At 46.7% G+C, this 20,999-nt stretch overlaps 1 protein-coding gene across 3 annotated transcripts in view; it reads right to left on the bottom strand.

Annotated features, from left to right (window-relative positions):
• Nucleotides 1-20,999, bottom strand: part of gramd1bb (GRAM domain containing 1Bb) — a 140,896-nt gene that overhangs the window by 115,686 nt on the left and 4,211 nt on the right. For 2 of the 3 annotated variants that reach the window (XM_056283004.1, XM_056283006.1), the window contains exon 2: nucleotides 3,235-3,312. In XM_056283004.1, the coding sequence (XP_056138979.1) occupies nucleotides 3,235-3,312 (78 nt within the window). The remainder of the gene's footprint in view (nucleotides 1-3,234; nucleotides 3,313-20,999) is intronic. The other variant, XM_056283005.1, reaches the window with a different exon arrangement.

Raw genomic sequence — 20,999 nt, forward strand, 5'->3', positions numbered from 1 at the left:
AGAGGTCTGATGGCTGACGCTGGGGTGCCAGCAAGGAGGGAGTTGCCGTAGTCCAGCCAGGAGATGACCAGAGCCTGGATGAGCATCTGTGCCGTCTCGTCAGTGAGGAATGGGCGACTCCTCCTGATGTTATAGAGGAGAAATCTGCAGGAGCAAGCAACCGATGCAACGTTTGCAGCAAATGACAGTTGGTCGTCCAGGATCACACCCAGATTCCTCACAGTCCGAGCTGGCGTCACCACGGTGTTGTCAATGGTGATGGCCAGGTCTCAGTGCAACGCCCTCCAGCTACTCCTGGGGGATCCCAAGGTGTTTCCAGGCCAAATTGGACATGTAGTCCCTCCAGCAAGTTCTGGGTCTCCTCCCAGTTGGCCGTGCCTGGAAAAACTCCAAAGGAAGGCGCACAGGAGGCATCCTGATTAGATGCCCGAACCACCTCAACTGGCTCCTTTCGACGTGAAGGAGCAGCGGCTCTACTGTCAGCTCCCTCCGGATGTCCGAGCACCTCACCCTATCTCTAAGGCTGAGCCCAGACACCCTACGGAGGAAACTCATTTCTACCGCTTACATCCACAATCTCACCCTTTCGGTCACTACCCAAAGCTTACGACCATAGGTGAAGGTTGGAACGAAAATTGACTGGTGAATTGAGAGCTTTGCCTTCTGGCTCAGCTCCCTCTTCACCACAATGGTCCGGTACAACGTCCGCATTACTACTAATGCTGCACCAATCTGCCTGTCAATTTTCCGCTCCATCCTACCCTCACTCGTGAACAAGACCCCGAGATACTTGAACTCCTTCACTTGAGGCAACAACTCATACCCAACCCGCAGGGAGCAATCCTCCATTTTCCAGTAGAGAACCCTGGCCTCAGACTTGGAGGTGCTGACTCTCATCCCAGCCATTTCACACTCAGCTGCATACCACTGCAGTGCGTGCTGGAGGTCACGTTCTGATGAAGCCAACAAAACCACATCATCTGTGAAGAGCAGCGATGCAATTCTGAGGTTCCCAAAATGGACACACTCCTCACCTTGGCTGCGCCTTGAGGTCCTGTCCATGAATATCACAAACAGAATCGGAGACAAGGGACAACCTTGGCGGAGTCTGACACCCACCGAAAATGTGCTTGACTTTGTGCCGAGAATGCGGGGACACTGCTCTCACTTTGGTTATACAAAGACCGGGTGGCTTGTAGCAACTGCCCCAGTACCCCATACTCCCTCAGTACCCCCCACAGAGTGCCACAGGGTACACGGTCATAAGCCTTCTCCAAGTCCACAAAACACATTTAGATTGGCTCGTCAAACTCCCATGTCCCCCTCAGCACTTCCGCAAGGGTAAAGAGTTGGTCTGTTGTTTCACGGCCAGGACAGAATCCACATTGTTCCTCCTGGATCTGAGGTTCGACAATCGGTTGGAGCCTCCTTTCCAGCACCCTAGAGTAGACTTTCCCGGGGAGGCTGAGCAATGTGATGCCCCGATAATTGGAGCACACCCTCCAATCCCCCTTTTTAAATATGGGAACCACCACCCCAGTCTGCCACTCCACACGTACTGTCCCCGACCTCCATGTTGACACTGAAAAGGCACCAAGACAGCCCAACAATGTCCTGAGCCTTCCGCATCTCAAGGCGAATCTCATCCATACCTGGTGCCTTGCCACCGAGGAGCTTTTGGTCCTCGGTGGCAAGGCACCAGGTATGGATGGATGGTACCAAACTCCTGGAGAGGGGCTGGACTCATTACTTTTCCAGAGCTGGCCAAGGTGATAGGTGCCGGGTGGGTGTGGGGATACTCACAAGTCCCTGTTTGACCACCGCCATGTTGGAGTTCTCCCTGGGGAATGAGAGGGTCACCTCTACACGACTGTGAGTTGCTGGGGGGAAGGCTCTGACTCTTGTGTGTGCTTATGCACCAAATAGCAGTTTGGAGTATCTGGCCTTCTTGGAGTCTCTGGGTGGTGTCCTGGATAGGGTTCCACCTCAGGACTCTATAGTTCTGCTGGGGGACTTCAATGCTCATGTGTGCAACAATGGAGAAACCTGGAGGGGCACGATTGGGAGAAATGGCCTCCCCGATCTGAACCCGAGCAGTGCCTCGTTATTGGACTTCTGTGCGAGTCATGGATTGTCCATAACAAACACCATGTTCGAACACAAGGTAGTTCATAAGTGTACTTGGTACCAGAACACCCTAGGCCGAAGATCGATGATAGACAATACTTCACAAAGTTATTTAAAACGTGGGTTTTATATTTGTAGTTGTGCAAGTATTCATACAAAAGTTACGAATTTGGATCCTGTTTTGGAGGTCTACTGATAAGAATGTATATTTAGTAATATGATTCACAAGTCACAACACATTTGCTCAGCATACACATTTATACATATATACATACTTTCACACATCTGAGTATGCATTCGCAGCTTGTCCTACACACATTTTCACTGATGAAGTCCTGATTTTATGGCCTTTTACATGAAGCTGCATGGGAATAGTATCGCATGATCAGACAGCAGCAGCAACAAACAGAAATGTATGGAGGAACTGCCCTCCAGTGGAGACTGTAAGAAACCAACAGAGACGGAATGAGAAGGACAGAAAATTAACTGTGTGGACTGTCTTCCATTCCGCTCTGGTGAGGAAAAACATGTATTTGTATCTTCAGATTTGGGCCTACTAGCAATAGCGTTCGCATAGCCCCGCCGGCAGATGATGGCACTATAAGAATTTCTTGCTTGGGAGCACAAACACGAAAAAATGAATACAAATAATAAGATAGAAAAATAATATATACCAAACAACCAACTACTTTATTTGGATTCATACCGCTTTACCTTATTTTGGGTAATCCACTTAACACCTTTTCAAGTTTTAAAACATTACCATCCTCTTGGAGCTAAAATAACACCTAAACCAGCAGGACTCAAACCAGACACAAAGGTTCTGTTTAAAAAAAAAAAAAGTCCTTTAACCTAAAAGTAGATTCCAGTGAACATCTGAGCTTCAAATTCAGAATGAGATTTATATATATATTTAATAAAAAAATAAGGGAGAGAACCATGGGGGAAAAGTGTGACATTTGACCCTTCGTGTTTTTGGTTTCAGTTTCAATTTTGAGGCAATTTCGAATTGGAGGTGGTTTCGGTAAGAAGCATGAAATTCATGTGGATGGCCCCGTCACGAGTGAGGCCTCGTCAGAACTGAAAACACAAACACACACTGCTCACCTCTCCTCTCGGATGAGCGGAGTCAGGAAGCGGCCGGAGTCGTCTTCATGGCTGCTCTGCTGGCTGCTGGGCTGGCTGCTGCAAAGGGCGAGAAGACAACATTTCACTTTTTATAGGGCTGGGCGAGGCTGGCAAAATCAAATATTATGACAGTTTTTACTGAATTCCTCGATATCGATAATGTGACAATATTTTGGAGATAAGTACTGGTACTTTCTTAAGATATTTACACACAAGGAAATGTTGATAAATGACCATTAGTAATATGGATATGGTGACTGATAAGGGAGAAACATTCGTTGTTCATTTCACTCAGCTAAAACAGTTAAATAAGTTTAAAAATCTTATCATTTTACTGTAATGCAGCCTTTAAGACCAGGGAATGACAACATTTAAGTTATTCACCATATTACCATAACTAATATCCCAGATGATAGTCTTATATCACAATACAATTTTAAATCAGTGTATTGTCCAGCTCTAAGACACTGCAGGTTTTTATTTAACAGATGCAAAGTGAATTTTGTACATATTAGAAGCTATGTCTAATGCTGCCGATTAACACCTATTTTATCTTGAGGAATAGGTCTTGTATCCTTTCATCAGTAACATTTTATCACAGTGTTTATTTAACTGCCAAGGTACAACACCTTTTTGTGATTTTCTTCCACACCTGGCCGAGACAAGAAAAATAAAGTATCTCATATGGCCACCAAGGATTTAAAGACTACTTCGTTTTGTCTGTGACTGTCAACTTAGCTTTCTCAAATATAGTTCCTTCATGATTTTTAGCATTTCACTCATAAATACATTGATGGGGTATTTGCAAATCAGACATCACGATATCATAAATATGCCACTGTTTCAGTGATGTGCCTCACTTGTGACTTATCAGGGGGAAATCCTGATGAATTGTCACACTGCTTACACTTAAGCGTTAGGAAACCAAGTGGAAAGGACATGGTAGCGTTTCAGATGAGAGATAACAGTAAACAGTATAACTGCACCTGCCGCCTCATATCTGTTAGTTTTCAAAGCTAACACTAGAGGGAGCTGTGTGACCCAATGAAAATAGCATTCTGATCAAGACTTTGAAGTTATGCAAATAAAATAAAATCAGATCAAATAAAATCAAACGCATAACTTTATTTGTCCCCAGTGGGGTAGTTGGTTATGCAGGAGTGGGACACATACATTTAGCACACATAAAACACAGGGCACATAAATACAACACTAAGACCAAAAAATAAATAAATACACAGTAAAATACTCATTAAAACATTATGCAAATAACTAACTTTTCCTCCTAAAGTTGAGGAGGGAGATGGCAGAGGGTATAAGGAGTGTTTATATCTGTTGGTTGTAGCTAGTGGAGGTCTGAGGAGGGTACCAGACTGCAGAAACTAAAACTGTTGATGGAAAGGATGGGAACCATCAGACATGATGAATTCTGCTTTCTTATATGACTGTTTGTTGCAAAGATCCTGCAGAGACTTCTGTGCAGTGCCAGTTATTTTGCTGCAGACCTTAACCACCTTATTGAGTAAATTTTTTGTGTTTTACTTTGAGAGATTGATACCAGCAGATAAATGAGAAAGTGAGCACAGACTCAGTAAAAGATCGATAAAACATTGTCATCAGGGTCCAGTCAACCTGGCATTTAGAGTTTCCTGAGACAAAAGAGATACTGCTGGCTTTTCTGGTACACCATGTCAGTGTTACTCTCAAATATCAGTTTATTGTTTAGTATAGTTCCCAAATACTTGTAGGATTCTACTATTATAAATAAAATAAATAAAAAGGAAGGGTCAAAATAAATAAACAATAAAACATAAAAAATAAGAACAAAAGAAAGCATGATGAAAATTTCTGGAGACATGAGCTGTAACTGTCCTGCTGGGAAAGATTATTAATTCCCACTCCTGCTCTACAGGGTGCTCTAATCTGCTTTTATTAACCAGAGTAAGCTTAATAAGAAGCCTGTGATCGACTTTACAGAAATATTCACATTTTTAGAAGGATCAGGCATTGTTACAGAGTCAAATTGCATACTGGAGCATTTAGTGAATAATTGTGTGTCTCCATTTGAGAGTCGCCCTGAAAAATTATCCCAAACAAAACCAAGTATCAGACTGTTGGTCTGAAAATAAGATGGCAAGAGTAAATTAACAGGATTTTGAGACTGTAATGCGCATCTTTTCATAACAGTCATTGTGACTTTCATGACAATCCCTCCCTGTCAGACTTCAAAGTACAGCCTGCAGTGCCTTTTGTATCATTGGGTGCCCTCTATGAATGGATATCAAAAAGTAGAAATATGTGTAGTACGGACCTCGTAACTTCTCATGGCTGGTTAGTGCATAAAATTCTGCTTTTAAAGGGCTATATAATGTGGGAGCTTCAATTTCATTTTCAAATGCTGCTGCAAAATACATTAATTTGAATAATCTTATTCAATTTGAAATTTCCTTTTCAAACTCCCCTCAGTTGCATAGATGTTTAAGATTATCGTCTGTCATGACACCAGTGATTAAATCCTTTTGAATTGTTTGCAGATCCTCCCACTAACTCGTCCAGCCCACGTGTCTACCCAGCAGGCCAGAATAACTTGATTGATGCAAAGTATTACTGTCTTCTTGTCAAGGTCCACTCTTTTGACTAGAATGCATGTGAGAATCGACCTATTTTTAAAGGTTATTTAAAATGTTGACTAACAATTACCTAAACATTTTTCGGTAACACTTTAGTATGGGGAACATATGCTAAGTAAAAAAAACTTAATTACTAGTGAATTAGTAATGATCAAGATGTCACTTTAGTATGGGGAACATATGCTAAGTAACAAAAACTTAATTTAGAGTAATTTAACACTATTAACACTTGTACTTTTGTGTTTTGTTATGTAAGAACAGACCATATTCATTATGTGTTAGTAAGGGAGAATAACTCTTCTTGTGGTACTACCACCTTATAAAGTCCATACTAAGCAAAGCATGTTGAGATGGTACTACTAATAAGCAATAATTCTGAGGTTATAGAGGGAAAATTCATAGTTAATGGCTTACTGGTTGTATAATAAGGCCATGCAGAATACGGCATTAATAAGTGCTTAATAAAGACAATGAAGAGCCAATATGTTGCTAATTTGCATGCCAATACGCACCTAATTAATGGTGTATATGTTCCCAATACTAAAGTGTTACCCATTTTTCTTATCCAGGACACGTTTGAAAACAAATGCATTAAAGTTTATGATATAAGTGGTATCTATTGTATTTAGAAATCACGTCAGGACACAGCGCTGTCGCTCGACACAACCTCTCCGTGGCATTCTTTATTTAGACTGACACAGCATCACAGGCAGACCCGATCAAACAACCCAGAGCCCGCAGGCATCACCAATCAATCCCAGCACAATAGAACAGCACCAAATCAAATGCAGCACTGTCGATGTGTGCAGACATAACATCCCCCCCCCCCGGCAGGATTTCAAACATGAAAGGTTGACACAAAGTCCTCAAGGTGGCCAGGGCGTAAGCGTGTGCGAACAGGTCGCGGGGCGGCCTGAGGCTGGGCAGGCCGAGGTGGGGAGGGAGAAGGCAGGGGAAGCTGAGGCCCAGGAATGTCTGGGGCCCGTGTAGGAGCTGCATGAAGCCCCGGGGCGTCTCGCCATGCTGAGGGAATGGCTAAGGTTGTGTCACCAGCTGTGTGTGGCGGAGCTGACACCTTCCGTAGACGACTGGAGTGCCACCGAGTGCCATCGCTGAGGAGGTAAGTGGCTGGGCCCAGCTGACGGGTGACTTGGAGAGGAGAGGACCAGTATGAAGCCATTTTATTGTCCTTGTGGGGCCTGTGGACCCTGACCCAGTATGACACATTGATCTCTGGCACCCTGGTTCGTTTTGACTGGTCAAACCGTCGTTTCATCCACGACTGCTGACGAGTGACTGAGGCTCTGACCCCAGAGGGAGGTGCCTGGGGTGTGGAGGGGTGGAGCCTGTCAAGGGGCATGCACAGCTCCCGGCCTAGCATGAGAGAGGCTGGGGAGACGCCTGTGGTCGAGTGCTGTGTGGCCCGATAGTGCAGCAGAGTGTGACGGATGGCCTGCGTGAAAGAGCACCCTTGGGCCATGTGTGCTCTGAGGCCATTCTTCAGTGACTGGTGAAAACGTTCAACGCCGCCATTGGCCTGGGGTTGGTAGTACGCAGTGCGTATATGACGGATGCCCTTGCTTTCGAGATAAGCAGCAAACTCAGCAGAGACCAGTTGAGGGCCATTGTCAGTGGTGATGGTCTTTGGGAGGCCCCAGCGAGAGAAAAGAGAGTCCAGGAAGTCGATGATGATCTGTGAGGTCACAGTGCCGGAAGTGGTGAGTTCAGGCCATTTTGAGTGTAGATCGTAGGCGACCACCATGAAGCGTTGGTGGTGGGGAACTTCATGGATCTCACCACAAATGTCAAACTGCAGGTGTTCCCAGGGCTGAGAGGGCCAGGCGAGAGGTTGCAGGGGTGGGGGAGCCTGGTGGCCAGTCTTGCCACTCACAAGGCAGGCAGAACAGTCCTTCACCAGAGCCTCAATATCTCTGTCTATCCCCGGCCACCACACCAGGTCTCGGCAGCGCTGTTTCAGTTTCACAATGCCCAGATGGCCTTCATGCGCCATATTCAAAACACGTGCACGGAGAACAGCTGGGACCACTGTGCAAAACCCACGTGCCACGCAGGTGTCGTTCCAGCAGGAGAGCTCCTGTCTGACTCGGGCGAACGCAGCCAGCTCCTCTGGGACCTTGTGAGGCCAGCCGTTCTGGATGTAGGTGCGGAGCTGGGAGAGGACAGGGTCCTGTTCGGAGGCTGCCCTCAGCTTCTGCAGAGAGACAGTGGCCTGAAGGGGTGTGTGTAGCATTTGGACAATGTCCTTTTCCACACAGTCAGTGTCCGTCTGTGGAGCTGGGGTGGAGACAGAGCGAGAGAGCAGGTCGGCGACAAAATTGTCTCTGCCTGGGGTGAACTGCAGGTTGAAGTTGTACTGGCGGAGGCGGTCAGACCAGCGGTGCAACCTCAGGGGTTTGTGGCCTGTCCCAGATGTGGACAGCAGCGCTGTCAGGGCCTGGTGATCTGTCCTGAGGGTGAAGGAGTGGCCATAGAGGTAGAGGTGCCACCTTTCACAAGCCCAGATACAGGCTAACGCCTCACGCTCACCCACGGAGTACCGCTGCTTGGTCAGGTTGAGGGCACGGGAGGCGAAGGCGATGGGCTTCTCCACACCGTTCTGGGTTTGAGACAGCACAGCCCCTATCGCTGTGGCTGATGTGTCACAGGTCACAAAGGTGGAGCTGGAGATGTCGAAGTGAGCCAGCACTGGTGGTGAAGTCAGTTGAGTCTTGAGATCACGCACAGCATCAGTGCATGCCTTTGACCACACCCATGGCAGCAGCTGGCGCAGGGGGGCTGTGGTTGCAGAGTACTGGGGAAGAAACCTCAGGTAGTAACTTGTCATACCCAGGAAGGAGGTGACCTGGGCGGCCGAGCTGGGCTCAGGGATGGCCTGAATGGCGTCCACGTTGGATTGTAGTGGAGTTACACCGCTCGCTGACAGCCGGAACCCCACGAACTCGATGGCTGGCACAAAGAGGACACATTTCTCAGCATTGAGAGTTAGCTTGTGCTTGGACAGGGCTGCGAAGACAATGTTGAGGCGCTTGTCGTGGATTTCACTGGTGGGCCCGTGTACCACTATATCGTCCAGATAAATGGCCACGCCCAGTATGCCAGCCAGCACGGAGACCATGATTTTCTGGAAGCAGCTAGGGGCGGAGCTGAGACCGAAAGGCATCCTGGTGTAGCGAAACACTCCTGCATGTGTCACAAAGGCTGTGAGGTTTCGGCTGCTGGGGTGGAGGGGCACCTGTAAGTACCCCTGTCTGAGGTCGAGCTTGGAGAACACCTCAGAGCCATAGAACTGAGCAGTGAGTTCTTCTGAGGTGGGCAGTGGATACTTATCAGGGACCACTGCCTTATTTACTGCACGTAGATCGACGCAGACACGCAGGCCCCCCGACTTCTTCTTAGCCACCACGAGGTTTGAGACCCAAGGTGACGCGTCCACCGGTTCAATGATGCCAGCTTCCAGCAGTTGTTGCAGCTCGGCGGAGACCCCATCATGGAGAGCCAACGGGATGCAGCGCAGTGGTTGGATGACAGATTTCACAGCAGGGTTGAGGAGAGGTTGATGGGCGAAGGCGGAGAGACAGCCCAGCCCCATAAACAGCGATGGCCACTTCTGCTGCCAAGGTGTGGCAACAGTCAGGATTGCTGCCCCCCTTGTGTCTAAGAGGGAGAACCCCAGAGCGGAGTACAGGCCCAGGCCCATCAGGTTGGCCCCACGGCGTGCCACATGAAAAACTGCATTGGGCACCAGCTTGGTTCCATAGCGGACAGTCACTTGGAGAGAGCCAACCAGATCGATTTTGGAGTCACCATACCCACAGAGGACAGCTGAGGGTGCGGACAGTGGCAGTGAACCGAAAAATTGACTGTAGGTATCAACATTCAGGAGAGACACACCTGCACCGGTGTCCAACAGCAGGGGGATGCACACATCATTAATGTTGACTGTGCATGATTTGAATGACACTGGCCCAGAGCTCACCTTGTGAATGACGGCGGTTGAAGACTGGGGGGTGTGGCCCTCTGACCCAGCCAGGGAAGATCGACAGACGTTGGCAAAGTGATTTTGCTTACCGCAGCTACGGCATGTCTGGCCACGGGTAGGGCAGTTCTGAGCCCTTGAAACATGAGACCGAGATCCACAGTTACCACAGGACTGTTGAGGGCGGGGCCGAGAACGCCGTCGTTGCAGTTGCAAGACATTCCCAGTGGAGTCGGCGCCCGCCTCGCTCTGGCTGGGTTGCGTCCCGAGGGGCAGCCGTGAGTAGAGGGAGGAGTCGTCGGCAGCTTGACTGGAGGTGGCCACTTGCTGTGTATTTAGCATAGCAGCACACTCAGCTGCTCCCTCAACCTGTAGTGCGATGGCAATTGCTCTGGACAGCAGCAGATCGTCTTTTTCCAGCAGGAGAGTCTCACGCACCTTTGCGTTGTTGGTGTGTTCGATTAGCTGGTCGCGAACCATCTCGTCCTGAAGTGCGCCAAACTTGCATGACCTAGCTAGCCCTCGCAAATTAGCTACATACTGCTGCACACACTCACCAGGCAGTTGGTGTCGCTGACGGAATATAAATCGCCGAAGGAGGGCACTCTGTGGAGCAGCGAAAAGGGTGCTCATAAGTCCCACAGCTTCGTCAAAGTTTGTGACGTTCCCCAGAGTCCCGAGCACACGATGACCCTCTGCTCCCAAGCAGTGTAGCAACAGAGCCGTCTTCCTAGCCTGGCTCACGTCGTCGAGCCCTGAGGCGATGATGTAATTTTCAAAACTATGTAGCCAGCGAGTCCATGGTACCGGATGCTCGCCAGGTAATGCCAGGAAGGGAGCAGGTGGTGGGAGAGAGATATCAGCCATCCTCGTCGCCAATATTGTATTTAGAAATCACGTCAGGACACAGCGCTGTCGCTCGACACAACCGCTACGTTGCATTCTTTATTTAGACTGACACAGCATCACAGGCAGACCCGATCAAACAACCCAGAGCCCGCAGGCATCACCAATCGATCCCAGCACAATAGAACAGCACCAAATCAAATGCAGCACTGTCGATGTGTGCAGACATAACAGCATCCACAGTCAGAAGATCATTTTAGTTTTGGAAGTGTCTTGGTGGCTTGGTGTGGATTCAAGCTCTACTGGCTAACAGATTCTGTCTGTCATGCATCAGTTCAGAGGTGTTCACTGTATCTGCATTATGTTATTTTCTCCAGCTGAGATTATACGTATGTATTGCAAAAGCAGATGTGTTTATTCCAGTGTCTGCAAATTATTTTACATGCATCCTTATCCTTTTTATGTGAATTTTAAATCAGGCGAAATGAAAGCTGACATGACATGGCTCTCACTAAATTATAAATAACTCATACATAATTGATGCAATATATGCCTTGAACATGAAAGTGAGGTGAAACATAACACTGTCTATTTTGAGATGGGGCTGGTACAGTATTACTGCAGACCATACCATTCATTTAGCTTCATTAATCCTGACCACCAGAGGCAGGGTTTCACGCTAGATCAGTGTTTCTCAACCCAGTCCTCAAGGAACCCCTATCCTGCAAATTTTCATTGTAACCCTGCATAGGTAGCCCTGCTTGTACTTACTCGACCAATCATCTCGCAGCACTTAATTATGCAAGGTGTGCAACATCTGACAAAATTTATTGCTGATTGGTTGAATAACTACAAACAGGTACCTATTCAGGGTTGCAAAGAAAATATGCAGGATAGGGGTTCCTTGAGGACTGGGTTGAGAAACACTGCGCTAGATGATTCATTTTGCACACAGGCTGATGGAGAATTTAAGCCAACAAAGTCACTTTTGACCTCGGAAAATGTAGGACCTTGCCATCATTTACCCCTGAAATACAAGTCTTGGTCAGCTTGTCCCTTCTATCTTCTTGCAGGTATTTGTGAATGCAGGTCAAACCAGTACCCAGTGAAGCAGGTGGTGGCTCTTTTCTTTTAGCCCTGTAATCCCAGGGTTGGACCCGTGTTTTTGCCCACCAAGTGTCAAATATGGAAAGCAGAGATGTGAAGGAAGGAAAGAGGGGAATATTTTCACAGAGCCCAAAGCAATGAAGGGCCTTAAGACATGCATCCATGATAGTGTACTAAACGAGATGCATCATGGGGGGGGGGGGTCCCAGCATCACATCGTCTCAGGAAGGCCATAAATATGAGCAGCACCCATAGGTATGGATGTCCGTTTATAGCACTGGTAGCTTGATATTTATTTACATTAATAATGAAGTTCTTTTCAGTACCCTTACATCACGCCGAAAGGCTAAGTGTCTGCGCTCACAGCTGGACAACAGCTTCTGTGCAGGGATCCATGCTAACTAGCTGATCAAGGATATTATCGAGTGCTTACACATCACAGTTTCCTCTTTTTGGTAAAATTGTGTTATGCCACATTTTGCAATTCACCAGACAACAGACTAGGTATGTTATCAGGCTTATTACAGTAGAAGTCAGCCCAATTTTCAGCCCTGGGCCTTCCACACAAGTCTAGCTGCCCACTAAAAAACAATGACCGTCTGCAGTGGTCCATTAAGAATATGTAGACGCCACACAATAGTGGTTGAGTGCCCTCGCTCAACCTTCCGAAAATTTCAGATGATACATCTGTTATAGTACTTGCTAGACATGTCCACTTTCAGTTGATATGCAAAAAAAGGGCTGTTTGAGGACTTTTCAACTTGGTTCAGGCCCAAGCCGTGGGGTCAAGCTCTGAGGATCAGCCAGGTTAACAAAGGCTGAGGAGCTGCTACCCAACAGCAAGCTACCCCATCCTGGTGTGGTTACAAAAAGCAAATTCAGTAATGCCCAACTCTCTTTGGTTGAGACAGTGGCTCACCTACCAGAGGGGGGAGGTGGGCGAGGGATTCCATTGTACCAAACTACAATCCTGAGATTCTGTTTGCTAAACGGAAGTCTCTGCTACTCCAGCCAGGCAAGGCCTCTGGCTGACAGAGCTACCTTTGGTTTGCTGCACAAAGCAATTACCCTGACGGCCAGGGTAAATTCTTTGCCCTTGCCCTTCACACTTTCTTCCCTTTTCTAATAAGCCAGAGGAGAGATTAATCGATTGTAATAAAAAATGAAAGCAATATCAAATTATTCCAGGAAATCCTCATTTCAAGAAAACATATTAAAAACCATTTAGGGAAATTGGGAGGAAGTTCTAATCTCCTCTAATGGATAATAGCAATACTTTCTGTACCATGTTCTCTGATGTCTCTTTATCCTCGTGAGAGGTGTGCATCTTTGCAATATTAAAATGCCGGGACAAGGAAGAACTAGTGAAGCCTGGTGGAAGTTAACCCCCTAAAATAGTCCTGGTCTTATGCTGAAGAAAAGCCGATCCCACTGCGCCTGCAAGCTACCATTGAGCCCAGGCAAACAACACTCACATCCACACATGCATGCATATAAATGACTGCATACATGCAAAGAAACACACACAATCAGATTCAGCAGCATGTTAAGTTGAATAAAAAGTCAAGAACAACATTAAAATGCTCTGCTATGTTAATACCCTATGTCACATCTAACTCTGCATATAAGCGAACGTACTGTGAATTTACATGTGACATATAACCAAGTTATTATTAACAATGACCTATTTTTTTCTTATCATTTCAATAAACTGGGGGGAATTGCAATACGTGACAATTTTAGAATAGCAAATATCTATTTAATATCAGCTACCCTTGCCATCGATGGTCCTGTGTAATGAGCGCTCCCTGAGGAATAAGATGGATGAAAGACTTGACACCAAAACCTGCTACGAGTACCTTGAGGCATGTATCATGGTTTTTACAGAAACTTGGCTGCATCTGGACATTTCTAGCTCACACATTGAGTTGGATGGCTTTTCCCTGGCACGTTCTGATAGGAGTTCTGAGTCGGGTAAGACAAGGGGAGGCGGACTATGTTTATATTAACGACAAGTGGTGTAGGCAATACACCACATCAGAGGCTATCTGTAACCTGGACGTTGACCTATTATGCTTGAGTTTCAGGCCATTCTTCCTTCCGAGGGAGTTTGGGAACATTGTGATTTGTGTTGTTTATGTCCCCCCAAGTGGAAATGCAGGGAGAGCTGCAGCCCAGGTGGCAGACTGTGCACATGGACCGTTGCAATGTACACCAGATGCTCCCATGCTCATTTTGGGTGATTTAAACAATTGCAAACTTGAAATGTCTTTACCTGGGTTTGAACAGTATATTAAATGTGACACTAGAAACCGTAGAATTCTTGAAAAAAAATGCTATGAAAATATATATCCAGAATCCATATACAGCTAGAGCCAAACCACCGCTGTCCAATTCTCATCACAACACTGTTCAGCTCATTTCTATTTACCGTAAGAGGAGCAAACCTCTTGTTAAAACTGTTGGAAGTCTGGTCCACTGGTATGAAAACTCTTAAGGGGTGTTACCTGAGCACAGACTGGGACATCTTCCATGAATCTGATTTGAACAAATCCACAGAAGTTATCACAGCTTATATGAACTTATGTGTGGATGCTGTGATACCTCAAAAGACAAGAAAACATCATCCTAACAACAAGTCCTACATTACTAAGGATGCCAAAGATTGTATCAGATGCAAGGGGATTGCTTTCAGGAATAAGGACCAAGTGCAACTAAGATCAGCACAGAGGGAGCTGAACCAGAAATTCAACACAACAAAAAGACAATGCAGGGAATCTATTGAAAAGGACTTCTCTGCAAATAATACAAAGAAACTGTGGGCCACTATCAAATCTATTACTAACATGAGTGCCACCAGGAAAACACCGCACACAAAGAGATAACAGTACGATGGCAAACGACTTGAACAACTTCTACATTAGGTTGGATTCACATGGTTTCTCTTTAGAACATGACTGTTCATCAAGACCATAACAACGAATGATTGTGTTCCAAGGATAGATATTAGTCCCAAAGAAATCACAAGACTATTTAAAAGAAAAAACACCGATAAGGCAACAGACCCTGATGGTGTCCCAGCTTTCCTTTTGAAGACAAGTGCAGAGGAACTTACATCAGCCTGAGTCTCTGTATTTCAAAGGTCTGTTGATTCACCTATACTTCCATCTCTCTGGGAAAAGGCAATCATTACTCCTCTTCCAAAAAAGCCTGTTCGACGTGAAAATTATGACAATAGACCGACCAGTAGCCCTGACCTCTATTGTAAAGAAGTGCCAGGAAAAGATGATGGTGTGGAAGCTGAAGTCAAGCATAAATGGAAAGCTGGATTCTTATCAGTTTGCCTATGAAGACAATCATGGCACTAATGATGCAATACGAACCATAATACACTTTATTTTGCAACACCTTGAAAACCCCCAGGCCTATGTCAGACTGCTGTTTGTAGACTCTCTCTCTGCTTTTAATACCCTGCAGCCACACATCCTTCTCAGTAAGCTCAGACAGATGTCTGTCAACCCAAATATCATCAGGTGGTATCACTCCTTTTCGGCCAACAGGACCCAGCAGGTCCGAGTGAAGCAGATATTATCTGAGTCCAAAATCATTTGCACAGTCATTCCTTAAGGATGTGTGTGTTCTCCCATTCTGTTTACATTATATACAAATGATTGTACAAGCAGTCATCCCAGCATTTTTGTTGTCAAGTTTTCTGATGACACTGCCATCTTGGGACTTATGGATACAGATACTGACATTTCTGGCTTTAGTTTAGAGGTTGAAAAGTTTGTACAATGGTGGGATGACCATCATCTCATTGTAATCACTAAGAAAACAGAAAGAATGATTTTTCATCCAGGATACCCGGGGGGATCATTATCCACTACTGATCCATAATGCTTGTAATATCCAGGTTCTTACAAATACTTGGATGTACATATTGACTATAATCTGTCTTGGCATGTCCATGTGAATTCTGTATGTACGAGGATCCAACAGTGACACTACTTTTTGTGCTGACTCAGGGTGTTTGGGGTTGGAGAGAGGGTAATGACGTTATCTGATGCAGTGATAGAGTATATTACATTATGGAATTTCAGCTTGGTTTAGTGACATATCAGTTAAGTTAAAATTACAAATAAACAGATTGGTCCACACAGCAATGAAAGTGATGGGGTCGAGGGAGCACCCTTCCCTCCAAATGCTCTTTGAATAGTTAAACAGGCTAGGAGAATTATCGCTGACCCCCCTCATATCCTGTACTCAGAATATGAACTGCTCCCATCAGGTAGACACTACAGGGTTCCATTTAAATACAGTATAACGGATATGTTTTGGGGTCTTTCTTTCCCCTTACGTTCTATTTTTTGTGCAGAGCTAATTGTAAACATGAGATGCCACATCTATGCTTATTATTATGTGATGTACGCTGTGTGATGCCTGGGAGATTTAAAAAAAAGGGGAAAAAGCTACAAATCCCAGTGCAGTAGGTTTCCCGAGTGTGACGTCACATCCTTCCCATGCGTTTGGTGGGAATGGCTGATTGATAATTGGTCACCGCCAGCGGGAACAAGAAGTTAGGGGGCTGTATGGCACACACCCAGCCGGAGGAATAGCGTTTTCCTACACACCTCTCTCACCACTAAAAACAAGAAACTTGAAAACCATCTAAAACGAACAGGACTGGCCGCTCACGGGAGGTGGAATTGCATTCTTCAGACCACTGAGAGGAGACGTCGTCGCAGGGGGTCCCGAACCGGTGTCGGTACTTGATCTACTCACCCTGCTAGGGGTCCTGCGACTACAGATGACATTGCTGCTTCACACATTATGATTGGGTAGGGGCTTGGGTAGGGGCTAGTTCCGTTTAGGAACAGCGGGAAACAGTAGCGTGACATTAGACGCAGCTAAGGCCTTCTGCCCTCGTGCGCGTTCGCTCGTCCTGAGCCAGCGGCCTCGGTCCTTAGATGCAGCTCGGGCCTTTGGCCCTCGCACCTCTACTAACCAACTCTACGTCAACGTGGATTGTAAAAAACACACAGCTAAATAACTATAAAGCTAGTGTTAAACAACTCTACCTAACAACATAATCCATGACGACATATGTAGTCGAAGGACCCCGAGTCGATATTGTACCCGAGCAGAAATGGAACCCACATCAGCTCACGGCTGCAGTGACGCAAGCATAGCTGCCAGTTTATTCACCTCTGTTTTCATATCAGCTCTGTTTGGTTGTTCTCTCTTCATTTCACATTGTGCTACTGCAGTGGCAAGTTCCAGCTGTGTGCTTTTCGCTGCTGTACCATAACAGGAAACGATACCTGATCAGGTATAAAAAGTCCCTTAATCAGTGAATCTTTTAAACCCAGGACATAAGGAGGGGGAGAAATGAGGGGCGGTGTTGCATGTATTTTAATGCACATTGTCTTCACTTGTCTGTGCTATGCACTTTGTCTGTTACTGCACTATAATGTATGTACTGTAGTGACTGGGGAGGGCGGTCGCTGTACTATTGGCAGTTATGTGCTGGGGGAGCGCAAGGGATTCTGGGACTGTTAATGTTCATGTTCAAACTATTGTTTTAGTGATGTTGTGTTCATGTTTTCAACCTGATGACTCCATTGTCCCCTGGAAGCCCAGAGGACCAGTGCCTGGGTGCAAACATGTTCTGCCACTGTTAATAGCCCCCTACAGGCCAGGAGGACCAGCGCTGGGGAGCGAATGCATCCCACCACCGTCGGTCACCCCTTGGAGGCCAGGAGGACCAGCGCCGGAGACAAAACGCCACACATCGCTACTGATCGGCCCTGGAGATCCGGAGGACCAGTGACAGGGACTGCACGCTGCCTGCCGCCGCCGATCACTTCCTAGTGAACAGCAGAGATATGGCACCTAGAACACCAGCCAAGCTGCCCAAGTACAGTGGGACGACACTGCTAGAGCCATACCTCTTGCAAGTACAATTGGCGGCATGGCGTAACGAATGGAGTAACGAGGAGACTGTCATCCACCTGGCTGTTTACCCGCAGTTCAGCACAGCCATTAAAAGAGGAGCTGGCCCTGCACGCTTTCCTGTGGGGGATCACGCCGGAATGTCTGCACCAACTTGTTAGCCTCGCCATGCCCCAATCCCTCAGCGGGGCTCTCAGCGAAGCTGAATGGGTCAAGGTAGTACTAACCACGCTACCTCCCCAGTAGAAGACCTCTGCACTCTGACCATATGTCAGGGGCCTGACCATGAGGAGGAGGATGCAGACAAGGTCTACCAGGTCCGGCTTCCACCACAGCGGTCTCTGTGACGGCCTCCAATATCCACGCAATGTCCATCCCGGCAGACTGACCGCTGCTACCGGTGTGACGAGCCTCGTTACTTAGCCTGTAACTGCCCAGCACCAGCACCGAAGGCCAGAGCCACCCAGCCAACGGGAAATGACATCGGAGTGGTCTAGTGAAAGGACCGTCATGCCAATCTCCAGCCCTCCTTCAAGACAGTTGCACACTGGTTGGCTGCCTAGGTCGCACCAAGGGATTATATTTGAGGAGAGTTTTTTCCCATTGACCACGCAGCAATTGAGGCAGGAGCAAGAGGCAGACATGGCCCTTCACCCCCCCGAATGGACAGGGCGGCACCCCAAATGGACAGAGGTGTCAGCACTGGGCCCCGCGGTAAAGGCCTACCACTCACAGTGGGGCAAATTTGAACTCCACGATGGGTTGGTTTACCGGAGATGGCAAGCTCCGGGACAAGGGGGTGGCCTGTAGCAGCTATTGGTGCCCTGTGTGCGCCATCCCCAGGTTCTCCAGATGGTCCATGGCTTGGTGGGGGCGGGGCACTACGGGAGCGCCAAGACCCTCCACTGCCTCCAGGGGTAGTTCTACTGGCCTGGCTTTCGATGAGATGTGGAGCTGCACATGCACTGCTGCAACTCCTGCAACCACCAGGCTTGGGCCAGCTCCGGAGTGCGGCAGAAGAGTGCCTATGACACACAGTGCTTTGGGCAGTCTGTTCACCAGCGGTGGCACCCTGGACATATGGGAGATTATGTCTTGGGTGATGGGGTTGTCAAGGAAAACTGACTCCTCAGGTGGGGGCTATGTAGTGACCGGGGAGGGTGGTCGCTGGACTATCGGCAGTTATGCGCTGGGATTCTGTTATGCAATCTGTTATGTAATGCAAAAAAACAAAAAAGGCAGCTATGCATGAGATTCTGGGACTGTTAACATTTGTGTTCAAATTATTGTTGTGTTGTTTGTGTGAGGGTTCGACTCAGACTGGGTAGACAACCATTTTACTGACAGACTGAGGGACCATGATTAAGACTTATGTTTGTAATGACCTCGTTGGGGGGAACAATTGTTCGGCAACCATTGGGGAGGGGCAGAGTAAAGGAGCACTCCTGGGGTCGTGCAGTGTATGGGACACAGGAGCTTGCCATTCAACTGAATCCGTGCCTCTCCTTTCCCATCAGTTTCATTCGGTTCTGGTGGTGTGTTACAATTAAACCACACTCTCAGAGTTGTGCGGTGTGTAAGACATGAGATTTGCGATAAAAATATCTCTATCTTTCATTCTTCCACGCCGGCTCACCACAGTATTTTTATGTGGCAGCCTTTATGTCCAAGACAAATTTCCCCTGGGAAAAATAATCTTGAATCTATCTATAACTACATATCTTGTTTTCAAAATAATTCATTGTGCCTGAACAGTCATTAGGACTTCAACAGTGCTGCACTAACTCAACTGGTTATTCATTTTAACACCGCTGCTTTATCAAAGTAATCATGGATCCTCTGAATCCTCAAAAGTGCCATTCACACATAGTTCCTGGTAAATTACTGGGATAATCTTTCAGGCATCGCTAGTGATTTTCATTATTAACACATACAGCTACATTCAGGAACATTTCCATCTTGCGCCTTTTTACATATGCCATGGCAATGCTGGAATAGATGTCTTGATGCATGCTCAATAATCCAGGTATCCAAATCAAAGAAGGTTGAATCAGTTCATCTGGATACAACATTTATTGACAGATACGGTTCATCACTCAACTAAGTGACATCTTCAGTCTAAACTGACTGCAGGTATCCCCACCCCTTATAAACGATACAGAACAATACAGTTGTATGACGACCGAAACCAACGACCAGTTTCATATGCAAATATCGGTGTGACCATTAACTAAAGCTTCAAAGGCCGCATGTACTATTCACAGAGGACTAGGGAATGTTGCAATCACAGCATTGTAAGAAGGTGACAGATGTAGTCTTAGACCCCCCCCCCCCCCGGTTCAGGGATGGTCGTTCCCTCTTCACATAGATGGCCTCTTTGACCCCCCATTCAAACCATCATTCTTACTTATCAAGGATGTACACATCCTCATCCCTGAAAGAGTGGCCACTGGCCTGTAGGGTGTAAACTGTGGAATTGTGGCCTGATGTGTTGGCTCTCCTGTGTTGTGCCATTCTTTTGGCCAGTGTCTGTTTAGTTTCCCAAATGTATACATAGTGTATGCAGTTAAGTACCAGGAGGATTGCTGTGACTTATACATTGGGGAAACTAAACAGATGCTGGCCAAGAGAATGGCACAACACAGGAGAGCTAACACGTCAGCCCAAGACCCCCGGTCTACACCCATCTACAGGTCAGTGGCCACTCGTTCAGGAATGCGGTTGTGCACATCCTTGATAGGGAGGAACGATGGTTTGAACGGGGAGTCAAAGAGGCCATCTATGTGAAGAGGGAACGACCATCCCTGAACGAAGGGGCGGGGGGGAGGGCTTAGAGTACATCTGTCACCATCTTACAATGTTGTGATAGCAAACATTCCCAAATACTCTGTGAATAGTACACATGGTCTTTGAAACTCTAGTTAATGGTCACACCCATATTTGCATATGAAACTGGTCATTGGTTTCAGTTGTTATGCAACTGTATTGTACTGTTGTTTATAAGGGTGAGGATACCTGCAGTCCTTTTAGACTGAAAATGTCACTTAGTTTAGTGATGAAACGTATCTGTCAAAAAATATTTTATCCAGATGAACTGATCCAACCTTCTTTGGCTGGAATAGATGGGACAAGGAACAATCCTGCCGATGGTGGAAATGCAACACTTATGGATGCCAACCACCCTAAAATTCAACAGAAGAAGATGAAGATGG

The sequence above is a fragment of the Lampris incognitus genome, chromosome 7 (assembly GCF_029633865.1).
Source record: "Lampris incognitus isolate fLamInc1 chromosome 7, fLamInc1.hap2, whole genome shotgun sequence".
NCBI lineage: Eukaryota > Metazoa > Chordata > Actinopteri > Lampriformes > Lampridae > Lampris > Lampris incognitus.